At 41.8% G+C, this 16,798-nt stretch overlaps 1 protein-coding gene across 2 annotated transcripts in view; it reads left to right on the top strand.

The window, feature by feature from the left end:
* The window catches only part of lrrc3ca (leucine rich repeat containing 3Ca), a 67,328-nt gene extending 50,999 nt beyond the window's left edge, over positions 1–16,329 (top strand). For both annotated transcript variants that reach the window (XM_043674886.2, XM_043674885.2), the window contains exon 2: positions 11,111–16,329. In XM_043674886.2, the coding sequence (XP_043530821.1) occupies positions 11,199–11,981 (783 nt within the window). In that variant the 5' untranslated portion in view covers positions 11,111–11,198 and the 3' untranslated portion in view covers positions 11,982–16,329. The remainder of the gene's footprint in view (positions 1–11,110) is intronic.
* Positions 16,330–16,798: the final 469 nt, after the last annotated feature.

Genomic DNA, 16,798 nt, shown 5'->3' with positions numbered 1-16,798 from the left:
TAGGTTCGATCCCAGCCTTGGACAGACTGTCTGTGTGGAGTTTGCACATTCTCCCGGTGTCTGTGTGGGTTTCCTCCGGCTGCTCCAGTTTCCTCCCACAGTCTAGAGATGTACAGATAGCCATGGGAAATGCTCTGTTATGGGGATGGGGAAGGGGAAGGGGTGTGGGACTGGGTAGGATGCTGTTCAGAGGGTTGGTTTGGACTCAACAGACTGAATGGCCTGTTTCCACACTGTAGAGATTCTATGAGACCAGCCCAAAATGTGATGGAGTGTATGCAGGGATTGGATAAAACCCAAGAGGCTAATTACCTGGCGGCTGAGCTTGCAGCAAAATGCAAGAAGCCCCAAACCATTGGTGAAACCTTACTGCCTGAGTGCAAAATAATTGTATGTGTGATGTTAGGAGCTGATGCAGAAAAAAAGATTAACAAAATCTCATTCTTTTCTAATAGTTAAATGGCGAATAGGTGAGCTGTCAGCAGTATGGAGGAGGTGCTGCAAGAGAAATTAGCGACGCGTCACTCATCACTTCCTCCCTGGATCACAAAGCTCTGCACACACTGGCTGGCCCAGATTTCCCACAATCCTCGTAAATCACAACCTACCCAGCATTGTGTTTTGCTCTGATCCATTGTTCATGAATAGCCAGAAATGGGTGACTTAAGCAGATTTTGTAAATGTGTCTGCACTTACATTCAAAGATGGTGTTTTGAAACATGAATGCCTTTGATCCATCTTGAACTTGCTGTATGCATTATGTTGCAAACCTCTCGAATAAGGCCTTACCTGGAATAAATGCAAGTAAATGTGACAATGAGTAGTCACAAGATGAAGGGCTTTTGCCTGAAATGTCGATTTTCCTGCACCTCAGATGCTGCCTGACCTGCTGTGCTTTTCCAGCACCACACTCTCGAACTCTAATCTCCAGCATCTGCAGTCCTTACATTCTCCAAGGCTATGGCTGTGGCTAGGCTTTACTCTGGGATTAGTTGATTCAGGAACAGATTGTATCTGTTTATCTTGCACTGCCGCATCTCCAGGATAGGTAGAAAAAGGAAAGCTAATAAAATTAAAGATATTAAAAGTCAAAGTCATGTTTTTAGATAATAGACAAACAGGAAAAATAAGGTCACCTACTTCTGTTTGATGTTATTCCGCTCACTGCAGACCATATGTTTTGTAATGATTGAAAGTTCAGAAGAATAAAGAGCTGAGACCCCATGAGAGAATATTGACAGCACCTAGCTATTAAGCCTTAATTGATGTTATCACGTTACAGAACAATTAAAGTCTGCACTTTACAGACCCGGCTTCGAAGGTTAATTTGCAATTTGACAAAGATATATAATTTTACTTGACTCTGTTCAGACACCTCCATTACAGGTGGAACCTGAATGCTGACTTTCTGACCCAAAGGCTGGGGCATTGCCACTACACCCCAAGAGCCAATAATTTGTAAGAAGTATTTCTGTGACAAATTGAACGATTATACTACCATCACTGGCAGTGGCCATAGACACTGCATGCAGAATTTTTACATTAATAATGGAAAGCTCACTAAGTGTCTTAGCTCACATGCAATATAATGTGAGATATTTCCATTCATTCTTTGCTTCAAACAATTCTCATTCTTTCTCCCATTGAAGTTATTCTGCTCACCCCAAAACTGACCACAAAAATGAGTTTCATACTCCACTGCTGTCCTGAGATAGCTTTTTGTGTGTGATGTTTAACTACGGACCTCTCAAGTGGACATCAACAGTACTTTCCAAAAAAGGAACACTGGTGTTATCCCAGCATCCAATGGTCATGGCAACTTGCAAAATTTTTAAAAGGTTTTTACAGGGATCAAGTATTTGTTTGTAAAACTCTCTGCCACAAGGACAAATGGGCACAGAATAGGGTGAGAGAACTGGCATGTAATTTTATCTCCTGGTGAAGGGTGGCATTGAGAGATTAGTGAAGGTGGGTGAGACATGTCAGACCCGTGAGCCACAGCAACATAAGTAACCTCTACACCCTCATGAGGTCTCATCTGTTCCTTCATCCAAAATCACCACTGACCTATTGCCCATGAATGGGCAGGAGTTTATCTTGCTCACTGACCCTTTCCCCAAATTTCCAATGGTCAGAAAGATAAAGAACACTTCAGGTGTATCTGTGGCAGGCACGCTGAGTACCATGTGCTACCTGTTTGGTCTACATGAAGAAATTATTTCTCGTAATGGAACGCAGTATCCGGGCAAACTTTCAGGAACATGTGTGCCAAATGGGTGTGAACCATGTGACACTGTCACCACATTATCCCAGATCAGATGATCTAATCAGATACATCATTCACACTATTACAACACTTGTCCTGAAGTGTGGGATAAAACAAAACAAGATTTCTGTGTTGCCATGTCACACTTGAAAGCCATACTCTGAATACAAGGTTACCATAACCAGAGATGTCACCTTTGTTTTATAAACCCTTAAGTTATCTTGAGAATGTGACTTAAAAGAAGTTCTGGAATTTACATCTTAATGAACCAAAACCCGTATCCCATTCTAAAAGATGAAAGACTTAATAACAATCCAGGTTTGTTCAATATATCATTTCAGTTGCATGACACTGTAATCTTTCTCTATAAATTCTGTGTCTTATTGTCCTGCTTCACAACCAACTGATGATGGAGCAGCGCTCCGAAAGCTAGTGCCTCCAAATTAACCTTTTGAACTATAACCTGGTGTTTTTGATTTTTAACTTTATAATATCTGTACTGGTTTAGCTGTAAATAAACCATTGGAAATCTTTAAGTAAGTCAAATCCATGTATCCCATTTGTGTTACAATTAGACATCACAAGACTATTATGTCATTCAGATTATCCAATTGGTCTGTGCTGTCCTTAACCAGTTACAAGTTCTTGAATTAATTTTGTCTGTGATTTATCAACAGTTTCTTCAGTAACACAAGATAGAGACAATTCAGCAAATGCTGATGGTATATAAATGGATTTCTTCAAGAAGTGAAATTCTCAGTTACATCTCAGTCTCATGGAGAGAATTGTTTGTAATAATTACTTAAATAACACATAATGGATTAAAAAATTCATTTTGTATGAAATAATTAAGGCAAACTTTATTCCTCAATGTCTGAATCAAGCCATTGAATCTGTGATTAAGAATTTTAGGAACTAGATTATGAACTATCCAGGCAGCCCAGGGACTCACTTGACTTGGCCCTAACATACTGGATCATGCTGAAGAAACAGCACTGAAAGAAAACATTAAAATCTCACTGAGACTGACATCCAAGCACAGCTTGGGAATTGGGATGAGCTGCGACTGGCAAATTATGATTTCCTTTCCTCTCTGTTGCTTAGTGCAATTAAAGTGATGCCAAGCTCCTGGCATTGACTGGAGAGGCTACAGAAGTAATTGTGGATGTGGCAATGATTGATGTGTGGGATGTGCCTGTGCATGCAATTGTTCCTGACACCTTATGGGGTGGATACCAAGAGTTACAGTAGTAAACTTTTCCATTGATACTTCATCAAAGTAGAGCAGCGGAGTTCTTTCTAGTGTCTTGGCCAAAATCAAACTCACTAAATAAATTAACATGGACTTCAATCAACATCGTTAAAGACAGATAATCAACTCACTATCACATTGCTATTTCTGGGAGTTTACTGTGAGTAAATTGGCTGCAATGATTCCTTCATCACATTGACTGCACTTATCATTTTATTGGCTATAATTGGGAAGTCAGATGCTGGTGAAAAGGGCAGTGTAAATGTAAGTTTTATTTTCCTTTTGTTGCTTTTGTAAGCTGGATATTGAAAGTGCCAGCCTGCCTATGAGAGGTGGAGACTGAGGGCTGTAAGGGAGCTTTGCATTATGTAGAGGGCTGAGAATGTATTGCCAGCTAACTGACACCGGTCTAAAGGCTGCTCAGACCTGCCCAGACCATGCTAATTCATAATTAGGTAGGTTTTGCTTTTATCGCTCTCTGATGTATTATTTGGAAATAACTGTTTAGCTGTCGTACTTCCTAAATCTTTAACACCCTGAGGAACAGAAATTGACCTCACATACTGTTACAGTCACAAGATCGTGATCACTGTCTGACTCATGTCCTCTTTGAGGGTATAAATAGAATGAACTTAGCACATTGAGGATATAAATAAGTGGATTTAGCTTGTCTAAGGTTAGAGCTCCAGTCAGTGTAAACACTGTAGGGATTCACAGTTCAGTCTGTGTTGATGGAAAAGCTGTATTCTCTATCTGCCTTTCTGCCTCATACCATGTCCCCCATGTGTCTGAATTGGCCAACTTAACCTTGGTTACCTTCAACACAGACCAGGGAGTGAACACAGAGGCATTTCACTTCTATTGGTGTTGGACAAGTTTTCAATACCTATGGGGTACATTGTATAAGGCAGTTGGTAATTGAAAGAGTTAATTGACATTATAAAATAACCTCCACCCATCAGGGTATAAAGGACTGTTCCTGGGAGAAGCTAACCAGGTGTTGTTGTAAGCTGGCGAACCATGTATGTCCAGGCACCCAATAGTAATGCGTGCTTACTCTTGAACCTGATGTTCCATGAGAGACAAGCATGATTCTTAGATGTGATGTAACTAACCATCGTGTAATAAATCTGTTCTGTTTATCCAGATTTAGCCTCTTTTCTCCTGAAGGCTTTTTAAATATATTCACTCATGGGACATAGACATTGTTGGCTGGCCAGTATTCTAATGCCTGTTCCTAATTGCCCTTGAGGAGGTGTTGTTGAGCTGCCAGTAATTTGATTAAAAAACCCCTAAGAAGGATCAGTGACAGTGAAAAGCATCTCAGATGGTTCTGATCAACCCCACCACACCATATACCATGTTGACAGTGAGACAGTTTCCACCCTTAACTCTGGGTAGGGAAGGATGGCAGCAGACAATGGAGAATTTTCAAACACAAACTGTTTACTCCCATTGTCAAAAAGGAAAATTTACTTAAATTTAGGAAAGCACTTTTAAAGTTGGGGCATGAGCATCCAAATAACAGGCTTTGGGTTAGGTATATCCCTGACATCATGACAATCTTATCAGCAAAGATTAACCTTTATGATCAAACTCAATAACTTCATTGTCCTGAAACTTATGTGGATCTGGAGGTTTTGAAAGGTTCACTTTTAGTGCATTTACATCAAGTAAGTAAATACCAAATCACCGAAAGCTAAGAATATTGGTGTTTCAGATACTTGCAAATTTGCAGAAAGCTATGCTTAAGTATTATGAGCAGAACCCTCTTCTATTGGCTTAGCTTAAATTGCAAAAGTAGAATATCTTCAGAGAATGATGCACAACGCAACTTCCAATCTTTGCCTTGATTTCTCTTCTCCCTATCTACTAGGACCACAACTTGCTTGATTGTTGCATGCAGGTGGGGAGGTAAGGCCCATGTGGGCTCCTTACCTACTTTCTTACTTTCAACCCTCCATGACGTGGTCTCTGGTCTACAGTCTCTAAGTCCCAAGGTTACACTCATGTCCAGTGGCAGAGCCTGAGCACAAAATTCAAGCTGAAATTGTGGTGCAGTGCTGATGGAATACTGCACTTTTGAAGGTTTGATCTGTTAACAACTTTTAGAGATGTTAAACTGAAGCCATTCTGCTGGACATAAAAGATCCGATGGTTCTATTTCATAGAAGAGTAGGAAGTTATCCCCAGTGTCTTCTTGATTAATATTAACATCACAAAACAATTTTCTGGCCATTCTCACTTTGTTGTGGGGGCTTACTGTTTGTAAATTGGTTGCTGCATGTTGTGAAACTTGAAAAGATTCAGAAAAGATTTACAAGAATGTTGCCAGGGTTGGATGATTTGAGCTATAGGGAGAGGTTAAATAGGCTGGGGCTGTTTTCCCTGGAGTGTCGGAGACTGAGGGGTGACCTGATAGATGTTTATAAAATCTTGAGGGGCATGGACAGGATAAATAGACAAAGTCTCTTCCCTGGGGTGGGGGAGTCCAGAACTAGAGGGCATAGGTTTAAGGTGAGAGGGGAACGATATAAAAGAGTCCTAAGGGGCAACTTTTTCACACAGAGGTTGGTGTGTGTATGGAATGAGCTGCCAGAGGAAGTGATGGAGGCTAGTACGATTGTAACATTTAAAAGACCATTTGGATGGGTTTATGAATAGGAGGGGTTTGGAGGGATATGGGTTGGGCACTGGCAGGTGGGACTAGATTGAGTTCGGGATATCTGGTTGACATAGACGAGTTGGACTGATGGGTCTGTTTCCGTGCTGTACATCTCTATGACTCTATTAACATTGCCAAAGTGACTGTGCTCAAAAAGTATTTTGTTGGGTATAGAGCACTTTGTAACTGCTGTAATCCAGTGGTTTTGGAAAACACTAGATGAATGTACAAATGTCGTTCTTGCTGTTGCTGCATTGGACTATCACCAGGAGCCTGGGAAAGGACCTTACAGTAGCTCCAGGAAGACTTTAAGATGTTAAAATGGAGGAACAGCACAATGCACTCTTATTCTGCATATAATTCATCTTGAACCACTTTTCTTTACGGGGTCAAGCTAAGGCAAGGCCTTAAAATCTTTTCAGAAATTACATTTCAATGTTTGGTTAATGCTTATCTTAATCGATCCTCTGCACACATAAGATGGTAACACAGTTGTCAATGTAATAATCACAGACATATAATCCATTTCTGGAATTACAGAGTCACAATGTTAGCTGGAATGATTTCAATGATGCCTCATTGAACATTTCGATTTACAAAATGAGAATATATGCTTTGAAAAGTCAGATCTTTGCAATTTTCTTATATTAGGGTGATTTTGACTCTTCACTTTATAACTTGATGCTACTAAGAGAAAGACTTAAAACATTTTATAATGAATTTGGAGCAATTTCAATGCAATTCATTATAAGAAAATCTGCAACTACTGAATGATTCATAATTTTGCACAAGTAATTTCTCAATTGGTATTCTTGCTCAAAAGAGATGGACAATGTGAGGAATGGAGTGGGAGTCGGGACCCTTTGAGATTTAGAGAAAGCTATTTTGTTGCAGTCAACCGTAAGGACTTTTATATGTTTTGGGGCTTATGATAGTTGACTTGAACCAACACCACAAGACTTGAACCAACACATAAGTGCTGGACGGTGGGATTAGTGTTGATTCAGTGGGCCTTTTCTGTGCTGCATTGCTCTATGACCCCATGGTTAATGCCTCCCATGGTGTCTCCTGAGGGACTGCCAACAATCTTTTTATGCAATTTCCTCAGAGCTTCAGCCCAATTTACAACAGCAGGTTGAACCATCCTATTAGCAACTCTCAGGCCTCAATGCCACATCCTGCAGCTTCCTGTTGTTACCGGCTCACCAGAACGAAATAAGGCACCATTTCTCAGTGTCAGGAAGGAACATTTCACACTAGCCAACAGCTGCAGAAACCCTGGCAGAAAATATAGCAACAGATATTGATTTCTCATGTCTTCTGTGGATCTTCTGCCTAACACAATGGGAGAGGAAGGGGAAGAACCAACATGGGTACTCAGCTCCACAGTGATCCACAGCAAGCTGACTGGACAGGGACATTCACTATTCTGTGGCCACTCAGGGGAAGCAATTTCTGTCTCATCACTGATGCTAGAGATGCAATCTGAGATGTTCAGCATTGCTTCACTTTGCCAATGGCTTACCAAGGGAGTTTCAAGGATCAGCTTGCTTGTTTAAACTTGCACTTAAGTTGGCAGGTTCCTGCGCTGTTGACAGACTGGCTTCCCAGAGCGCAAAGCATTCTAATACGCTGATGTTAATGTACGAGTTTCTCTGCCTTGCCTATCAGTAACTTACACTGCCCATGCCAACTGGTTGGGAATCTTCAGTCCTGTTCCGTCTGCCATTTCCCTGCCAGCCAATACCAATGACGCTTTAAGAATCTTTTCCATCTAAGTATTGCAGCTGTATCATGCACTCATTGGGTAAATTGTCTTCCCAAATTGCAAACAGAAAATGCAACAAATAATGTATTTTAAAAAAAAATCATAACTTGCTTTCAGAGGACTCATGAACGTTCATGTTGTAGGAGGTACTCCACGTGCTGTGAGCATCGATAGCATTAGAGCAGAGTTTCCAGCAACTGAGTCTGTGTATGGCCCTTCTTTTAAAAATATTTTTGTGGACATTGTTGACCATTTCATTGCCCATCCCTAAATGACCTTGTGAACCTGGTGGTGAGTCACCTTCTTCTATCACTGCCCCAGTGATGTTGAGAAGGTCACCCACAGTGCTGTTAGGAAGGGAGTCCCAGCATTTGGACCAAGCATCAGTTAAGAAACAGCGATGTCATTTTAAGCCAGGTTGTGGCTTGGAGGCAATCATGCAGAGGTTTGCGGTGTTCAGCTGCCTTTGTCCTTTAAGGGGGTTAGAGGTGGTGGATTTGGCGGCTGCTGTCGAAGATGTTTCAGTGAGTTGCTGCAGTTTGGATGGTACATACTACAGTCAGAATGCATCGATGGTGAAGGGAGTAAACAATTGAGCTGGCTTGTCAACTCCCTCTATAAACCTTTGCATTTCTGCATGTTTTCTTTGTAAATTGTACTTCTTTGACCACTGGAAGCATATGAGCTGGCTTAGCTCATTGCTTCAGTAGTGCAGGACTGGCTTTCCCAGCCAGTGAAAAATTGCAATACTCTAAAAAGGATTGGAGTTACTCTGGGGTACAGAAGGCCTTCTCCGTCAGTGGCATCATGGCAATATTCTTACTGGGGAGGCGATGACTTAGTGGTATACTCGTTATTTTGGAGACCCAGGTAATGTCCTGGAGACCTGGCTTCGAACTCTGCAACAGCAGATGGCAGAATTTGAATTCATTAAAAACAATCTGGAGTTAAGAGTTTAATGATATACATGATTCCATTGTCAGGAAAAAGTCATTTGGTTCACTAATGTCCTTTAGGGAAGGAAGCTGTCCTTACTTGGTCTGGCCTTCGTGTGACTCCAGATCCATAGCAATGTGGTGGAAACTTACCTGCCCTCTGAACAATTAGGAATGGACAATAGATAGAGTCATAGAGTTGTACAGCACAGAAACAAACCCTTCAGTTCACCTTGTCCATGCTGACCAGATGACCTAAGCTAATAGCTAGTTCCATTTGCCAGCAAATGACCCATATCCCTCTCAACCCTTCCTATTCATATATCCTATGCCCTCTAGTTTTTTTATCCCTACCTTGGAACAAAGACCTTGGCTATTTGCCCTATCCATGCCCCTCATAATTTTATAAACCTCTATAAGGTCAGCCCTCAGTCTCTGACGTTCCAGGGAAAATAGCCCCAGCCTATTCAGCCTCTCCCTGCAGCTCAAATCCTCCAAACCTACCAACATCCTTGTAAATCTTTTCTGAACCCTTCCAAGTTTCACAACATCTTTTCTGTACCAGGGACACCAGACTGAACATAGTGTTCCAAACGTAACCTACCAATGTCCTATGCAGCCGCAACATGACTTCCTAACTCCTATACTCAATGCTCTGACCAATAAAGGCAAGCATGCCAAATGCCTTCTTCACTATCTTATTTGCCTGCAACTCCATTTTCAAAGAACTATGAACCTGTACCTCAAGGTCTCTTTCTTCAGCAACATTCCCCAGGACCTTACCTTAATGGTATAATCCTGCCCTGATTTGTCTTAACAAAGTGCAACACCTCACGGTTACCTAAATTAAACTCCATCTGCCACTCCTCAGCCCATTGGCCTATCTGATCAAGGTCCCGTTGTTCTCTGACGTAACTTTCTTCACTGTCCACTACACCCCCAATTTTGGTGTCATCTGTAAACTTACTAACCATACCTCCTATATCAAAGTCATTTATATAAATGGCAAAAAGCAGTGGACCCAGCACTGATCCCTGCAGCACACCACTAGTCACAGGCCTCCAGTCCAAAGAGTAACCCTCCACCAACACCCTCTGTTTCCTATCTTCAAGCCAGTTTTTTATCCAGGTGGCTGTCTCTCCCGGGATTCCATGTGATCTCATCTTGCTAACCAGTCTACCATGCTTTTTGGTCTAGCAGACAATACCCACATCCTGTCCTGTGAACTGTGCTGATCGCTGTATTTATGGAAAGATGTTAATAAATTGGAAGCAGTTCAGAGAAGGTTCAGGAGACCAGTAACTGGAAAGAGCACATTGCCTTATGAGGAAAGTCTAGACAGGCTAGCTCTGTATCCTCTGGAGTTTAGAAGAGTCAAAGATCACTTAATAGAAATACATGAGATCGTGAGGGGACTTTACTGGGTGGTATTGAAAGGATGTTTCCTCTTCTGAGAGAATCTAGAACTAAGTGTCATAGTTTAAAACATTGAGAGGGGGCCCGTTTTAAACATTTCTTCGAGATTTGTGAGACTTTAATATTCCCTTCTTCAAATGGCAGTGGATACATAATCTTTAAATATTTTAAGGCAGAGATAGATTCTTGAGGAGAAAGGGGATGGAAAATTATCAGGGATATTCAGAAATGTAGAGTTGAGGTTAAAATCAAATCAGCCCTGATCTTGTTGAATGACAGAGCAAGCTGGAAGAACCCAGTGACCAACACTGTCCTTGTTTGAATCCTATGAATGAACAAGAACAGCTGAATGGCAGGGATATATTAGCGTAGGAAATCTGCTGTATTAAAAAAGAAACAATGAAGTCTTTTAAAAATTGATGTATTTGTAAAGCGGGTATTGGGAATAAAGGTCAGGGCTGGATAAACGCAGTTTCAGTTTGACAACTATTTATCGAAACACCAATCTGAAGCATTAACTCGGGGTCTCTCCAGAGATTCTGCCTGGCCAGCTGACTAATTTGCTTTTGTTTCAGAATTCCAGCATCTGCAGCACTTTGTGTGGGTTTTGGAAAAGTAATTTAAACTAACCTTTCCTTTAATAGAATTAAAATCCAGGAGCAAAAAATACCAACAGTAATCAATTGATGACAGCAACTTGCACTAATATAGCATCTTTAATGTCGGGCGCACTTCTTGGGAATGCAGAGAGACAAATATCATTTCAGACCATGGGTTTTACTAAACTTGTTTGTTTCTCACCTTTCAGATTGAAGAGCGTGTTCGCAGAAGGTCCCACAGAGACTGGGCTGTGTTTTCGAATCGGAGGATTTCAAGGAATATGCTGATGCCGCAGAATGGAGCTGAGGAACCGATTCCTGCGGCACTCTGTCGCCATGTGGCTGCTTTTGCAAAGCTTTGTTCTGATGACCTTTTGCTTTAACTCAGCGACAACATGCCCAAAAGGCTGTTACTGTGCCGAGCCAGAGAAGAGGTTGATTGTCCGCTGCAGTGACATGCACCTGAGAGAGGTTCCCAAGGACATTCCAAATAATACTTGGAAGCTCTACCTTGATTCCAACCAAATAACGTCTATTCCACGCGATGTTTTCAAGGATCTGCGGGAGCTGGAGGAACTGGATCTGTCCAATAATGCCATTCAGCACTTGGAGACTGGAGCATTCCGCGGTCTGAATGAAAGCCTGAAGATTCTGAATCTCTCACACAATAAACTGGAGACAGTGAACGAGGACGTGTTCAGTAGACTGAAAGCCAGTATAAAACTTTCAGGCAACCCCTGGTTCTGTGATTGCAGGCTGCAGGAAATGATTAAGACGGTAAACATTAAAATCGGGTTGTCCAATGACATCATCTGTGCGACTGCCTACCCCGAGGAGCACGCCAAGAAGTCTTTCCTGGAGGTCGCACACCACGTGAACTTCTGTAACGTTCACAAAAAGACCACCGACGTGGCCATGCTGATCACCATGTTCGGCTGGTTCACCATGGTCATCTCCTACCTGGTATACTACGTGAGACAGAATCAAGAAGACGCAAGACGGCACCTTGAATACTTGAAGTCACTGCCTAGCAAGCAGAGGAAATCAGAGGCCTCCTCCACCATTAGCACAGTGGTGTAACTCTACGTGTTGAGAAGGGAAATCTAGGGATGGGGGTCTGGGATGAAAAAAAGGAATGGAACCCACTGGATCAAGATCCATGACACTGTAAAGATCCAACTGGGACAAGTCAGCATTTGAAAACCCAGTGGACCACAACTCTGGCCTCCATCCTCCCTCACAGAATTCTCATGCTTAAAAATGAAATGGGTTGCCAAAAGTAACTAGTATTGAGTATGCTCGTGCTCTGCTCAGTATTGTACTGAGACTGAGGTCACCGTCTAGTCTACCCACGAATACGAAAAATACTGTTGATGCCTTATGCTCTTGAAACTAAGGAATGAGCCAGTAACAGGAGGAGAATAAGCCTGTTATTCAATGTGTTCTGAAGGACTATTCTTCCATTTAGGTCAGCCAAGGTTTAGTTCCTTCTTAGTTTCTGTATTTTGTTCTCTCTTTCTGTTACTAAGCATCCAGGTTTTGGAGGTCTGTGTCCAGCTCATACTAATGCAACATGATTTTGACAGTTTGCAGGCCTTATAACTGGGAGTGATACATAGAGCAGGAAAGTGTTTTCCGGGCAGAATCAAGGGGACTGATTTGAAGTTGAGGATATTGGTGGCGTAAATCCTGGAAACCTATGTTGCATCAGTCCCGAAATGGTTCAAAATATCCTGTATTACAACATGCAGATTTGGTTGAATACCGTGGGCCCACAGCCAAAAGTGTAGAGCATGTAAACTGGCAAAGGTGATCAGGAGTTGCTCTGTGTAAAGCCTGTATTCGCCATCTGTTCAAAGTTGCAATTCTGTAATATGGGGTGGAAGTGCAGGGAAGAAGGTAATGGGACCTGCCACCCATCTTTGAACTGGTTTGGGGATGGTGCAGCACTCGGAGCAGTATCTCCTCAGGAGCTTGTTTGTAATTAGTGTTGTGTTCTCTAACTAGGTTTTGGTCCTTAATGAGCTGTGACGACTGAATGCTGGTAAGAGTTGAGCTCCTTGTTGTGTTGCATCTCCTCTCTTGCTTATGCCCACACTCTCGTATCCATTGGCAATGCTTGAGCGGTTCAGTGGTCACCAAATGGGGCAGTGGTGATGGTGAACTCTAGTTCATTATAAACCCCTGAGAATGTTATTTATATTTTTCCCAGTTTATTGTGTCCCTGTCAGATGGGGACACCTGCCTTTTACTTGATTAAAAAAAAAATTTGAATGACCCTTATAAAGGAAGTAGAATCGTGCTCCTGCCCCACAAATCAACAACAGTGGTTTCTTACCCAGGGGTTAGAGTGCAAGTTGTATTGTCAGGGGTGGTTTTTGTTGGAAAGCAATGAATTGTACAGACCCGCATTGATGGGGTTAGCTGCACCTGCATCCAATAAGACCAAATACCCGTGATTAAGTGATTGGATTGATACTTCATAACTGCTAGGTAAAAGAATAAATAAAGTCTGAACAATCACATGTAGTTTGGCCTTTCAGCTTATGTAACCCAGTGAGACTCAGCTTGCTAGAGTTATATTCGGAATGAATTATAATTTCAAATCTTTGACCTGGTTTCAATTTCAATTTTATTGCATTCTTCTTGGGAACCTGGATTAAGATTGTCCAGTCAACCCAGGTGCCTCTATTAGTAATAATATTTCCAACCTCAGTTTACTATTCATAAGGGCACATAAGAAATTACAGCCATGATAACGATCTGGTCGGGCAGTCTCAGGGTTGATTGATGAATGGAAAATCCTGTTTAGCAAAGTTGTTGGAATTTTTTTGAAGATATTACTAACAAAATTGATAAAGGGAACCGGAACGTCCCTTTCAAGAGGACCAGAATTCAAGAGCAGGGATGTACCGCTGAGACTGTATAAAGCTCTGGTCAGACCAAATTTGAAATATGGTGTGCAATTTTGGACCTCATATCTAAGGAAGAGTATACTGCATTTCAGAGGAGGTTTACAAGAATGATCCCAGGATGTAGAGCTTGTCAAATGAGGAGCGGTTAAAGACTCTGGATCTGTACTCAGGAGAGTTTAGGAGGGAGATCTGATTGAAACTCACAGAGAGGTCTAGATAGAGTGGACTTAGAAAAGACATTTCTACTGGTAGGAGAGAATAGGACTTGAAAGCACAGCCTCACAGTGAAGGGAAGAGCCTTTAGAACTGAGATGAGGAAGAATTTCTTCAGCCAAAGGGTGGTTAATCTGTCGAACTCATTGCCATAGGAGGCTGTGGAGGCCAAGTCATTGAATGTGTTTAACACAGCAGTAGATAGGTTCTTGATTTGTAAGGGGATTAAGGGTTACAGGGAGAAGGCAGCAGAATGGGGTTGAGAAATATATCAGCCATGAGCAAATGGTGAAGGAGACTTGATATGTTGAATGACCTAAGTCTGCTCCAGTGTCTTATGATCATATGGATGTAGTATATTTAGATTTTCAGAAGACTTTTCATGAATTCCATACAGGAGACTGATTAGAAGGATTAAAGCACATGAAAGGGAGGGCAAGTATTGGTATAAATTGGCTAACATACAGAAAACAGAGTGTGAGAATAAATGGTGCTTTCTTGAATTGACAAGCTGTAATTAGTGGGATATGGGAAGGATTAGTACTCCCCAGCCATTTACAATATATATCAATGAGTTGGAGAAGGGGACCAAATATAATATTTCGAAATTTTCAGGTGATACGAAGCTAAGCGGGAATGTGTGTTATGAGGAATATATAAAGCAAATTGAGGAGGATTTGGACAGGCTTAGTGAGCGGGTAAGAACATCACAATGGAATCTAATGTAGAAAAATGTGAGGATATCAACTTTGGCAGGAGGAACAGATGTGCAGCGTATTTCTTAAATAGTAAGAATTTGGAAAGTGTAGATGCACAAAGGGATGTGGGTGTCCTTGGTAAGTGATCGAAGGTTCACATTCAGGTGTAGCAAGCTATTAGGAGGGTCAGTGGAATGTTGGTCTTTATTGCAAGTGGATTTGAATACAGATGTATTGACATCTTGCTTCAATTGTATAAGAGTTTGGCTTGACTGCGCCTAAAGGACCGAGTGCAGTTTTGCTTTCCTTATCTCAGGAAAGATATTATTCCCATAGAGGGCGAACAACAAGGTTCACCGACTTGTTCCTGGGATGCTGTTATTGTCCCGTGAAGGGATATTTGGAAAACTGGACTTGCGTTCTCTACAGTATTGAAGGAGGAGAGGACACCTCATTCCAACCTACAAAATAATAAAGGGTAAATGCCGGTAAGATGTTTCCTCTGGTTAGCGAATCTGGGGCATAATTGAAAATTAAGAGGGATACCACTTAGGTCTGAGCTGAGAACAAATAATTTTACCATGAGTGCTGCGAATCTTTGGAATTCTCTACCACAGAGGGCTGTGGAAGCTCGGTATGTGAGTATGTTTCTGGTAGAAATTGACAGATTTTTGATGATAGTGGTGTTCAAGATTATGGGGAAGGGGTGGATAAAAGGCATTCAAATATTCGATCAGCCATGATCATATTCAACAGTAGGACAGTCTCAATGGGCTAAAGAACCTCCTCCTGTTCCTATATTCCTGTAACAATTTCTCAAAAGAGCTTTGTTTAAGTTATTTACACAGCTTGAGCATTGGCTCTGATTTCAAATATGAAACAGTTCTTCTGAGCACCTTGTAAAGCAAGACAGAGGCGTCATGTCAAATGAGACAATGTAAGGTTTTTTTAAACTATTGAAGATGGAATGGTTCACTGACATCACTAAGGCTAGTCTTCCGAGACAGCTGTCGAGATACTGAGCTCGAACGTTTAGCCAAAACACAGAAAACTGGAGAAAGCCCCTTTAGCTCAATGCTGCAATGAAGATTTTACACCATTTCTAGGTCCCATCCATAACAGATTTCTGGCCAAGGTTTTTGGTCACCAATATTGACAGTAATAACTCAACTGCGTCGAAGTTCAGCAGCAATTGCTGTTGATCATTAGCTGTCTTCCACACAAAACCCTCAACCCAAGGCAGGCAATATTGCTTCTTCTTCACAGAATGTTCAATAAAAAAGTAGAAAATTAGTTTGAAATTCTTTGGGTAGCAATGATTTCAGGGTTGATTAGTTAACCGTGAAACATATCTGCTAAATTCAAGCTCAGTTGACCTGGAAAACAGCGGAATAAGCATTTGGAACAATTTTTTTGATTTCAAGCTCTTTTCTCTTAATGTGATCACATTCCCGACTCAGGCGACTGTCTGTGTGGAGTTTGCACATTCTCCCCGTGTCTGCGTGGGTTTCCTCCGGGTGCTCCGGTTTCCTCCCACAGTCACAAAGATGTGCGGGTCAGGTGAATTGGCCATGCTAAATTGCCCGTAGTGTTAGGTTAAAGGGGTAAATGTAGGGGTAGGGGTCTGGGTGGGTTGCGCTTCGGCGGGTCGGTGTGGACTTGTTGGGCCGAAGGGCCTGTTTCCACACAGTAAGTAATCTAAGTAATCTTCCTCATTTCACCTCTCAATGGCAGGGGGGGGGGGGGGGGGGGGGGGGGGGTTGGGGGGGGGGGGGTTGGTGGGGGGGATAATTGTACCCAATTCAACTAAAGAACTCTTCACAACCTTAGGCTAACTGAACAAAATCGACACTCATGTAGACTTATTTATCTATTTGTTCTCTGCTGTGATTTTATTTTAAAAAGCCGTGAATTCCTTTGATGTTAGTCTAACTCCTTTTAGTGTAAGTTGGCCAATACTATTTTGAGCAGTTCTGACCATGCTGGAATGGGAAGACGCATATGAAGAGAGGCTGGATTGGTTAAGACTTTATTCACTGGAATTTAGAGGAGTGAGGTGTCCTGGGGTGTA

This window comes from Chiloscyllium plagiosum, unplaced genomic scaffold, assembly GCF_037043375.1.
Source record: "Chiloscyllium plagiosum isolate Xiang-an unplaced genomic scaffold, Cpla_swu_hap1 HiC_scaffold_32, whole genome shotgun sequence".
In the NCBI taxonomy this organism is placed as follows: domain Eukaryota; kingdom Metazoa; phylum Chordata; class Chondrichthyes; order Orectolobiformes; family Hemiscylliidae; genus Chiloscyllium; species Chiloscyllium plagiosum.
Note: the sequence above shows the minus strand (reverse complement) of the source record. Positions and strands in the feature narration are given on the sequence as shown.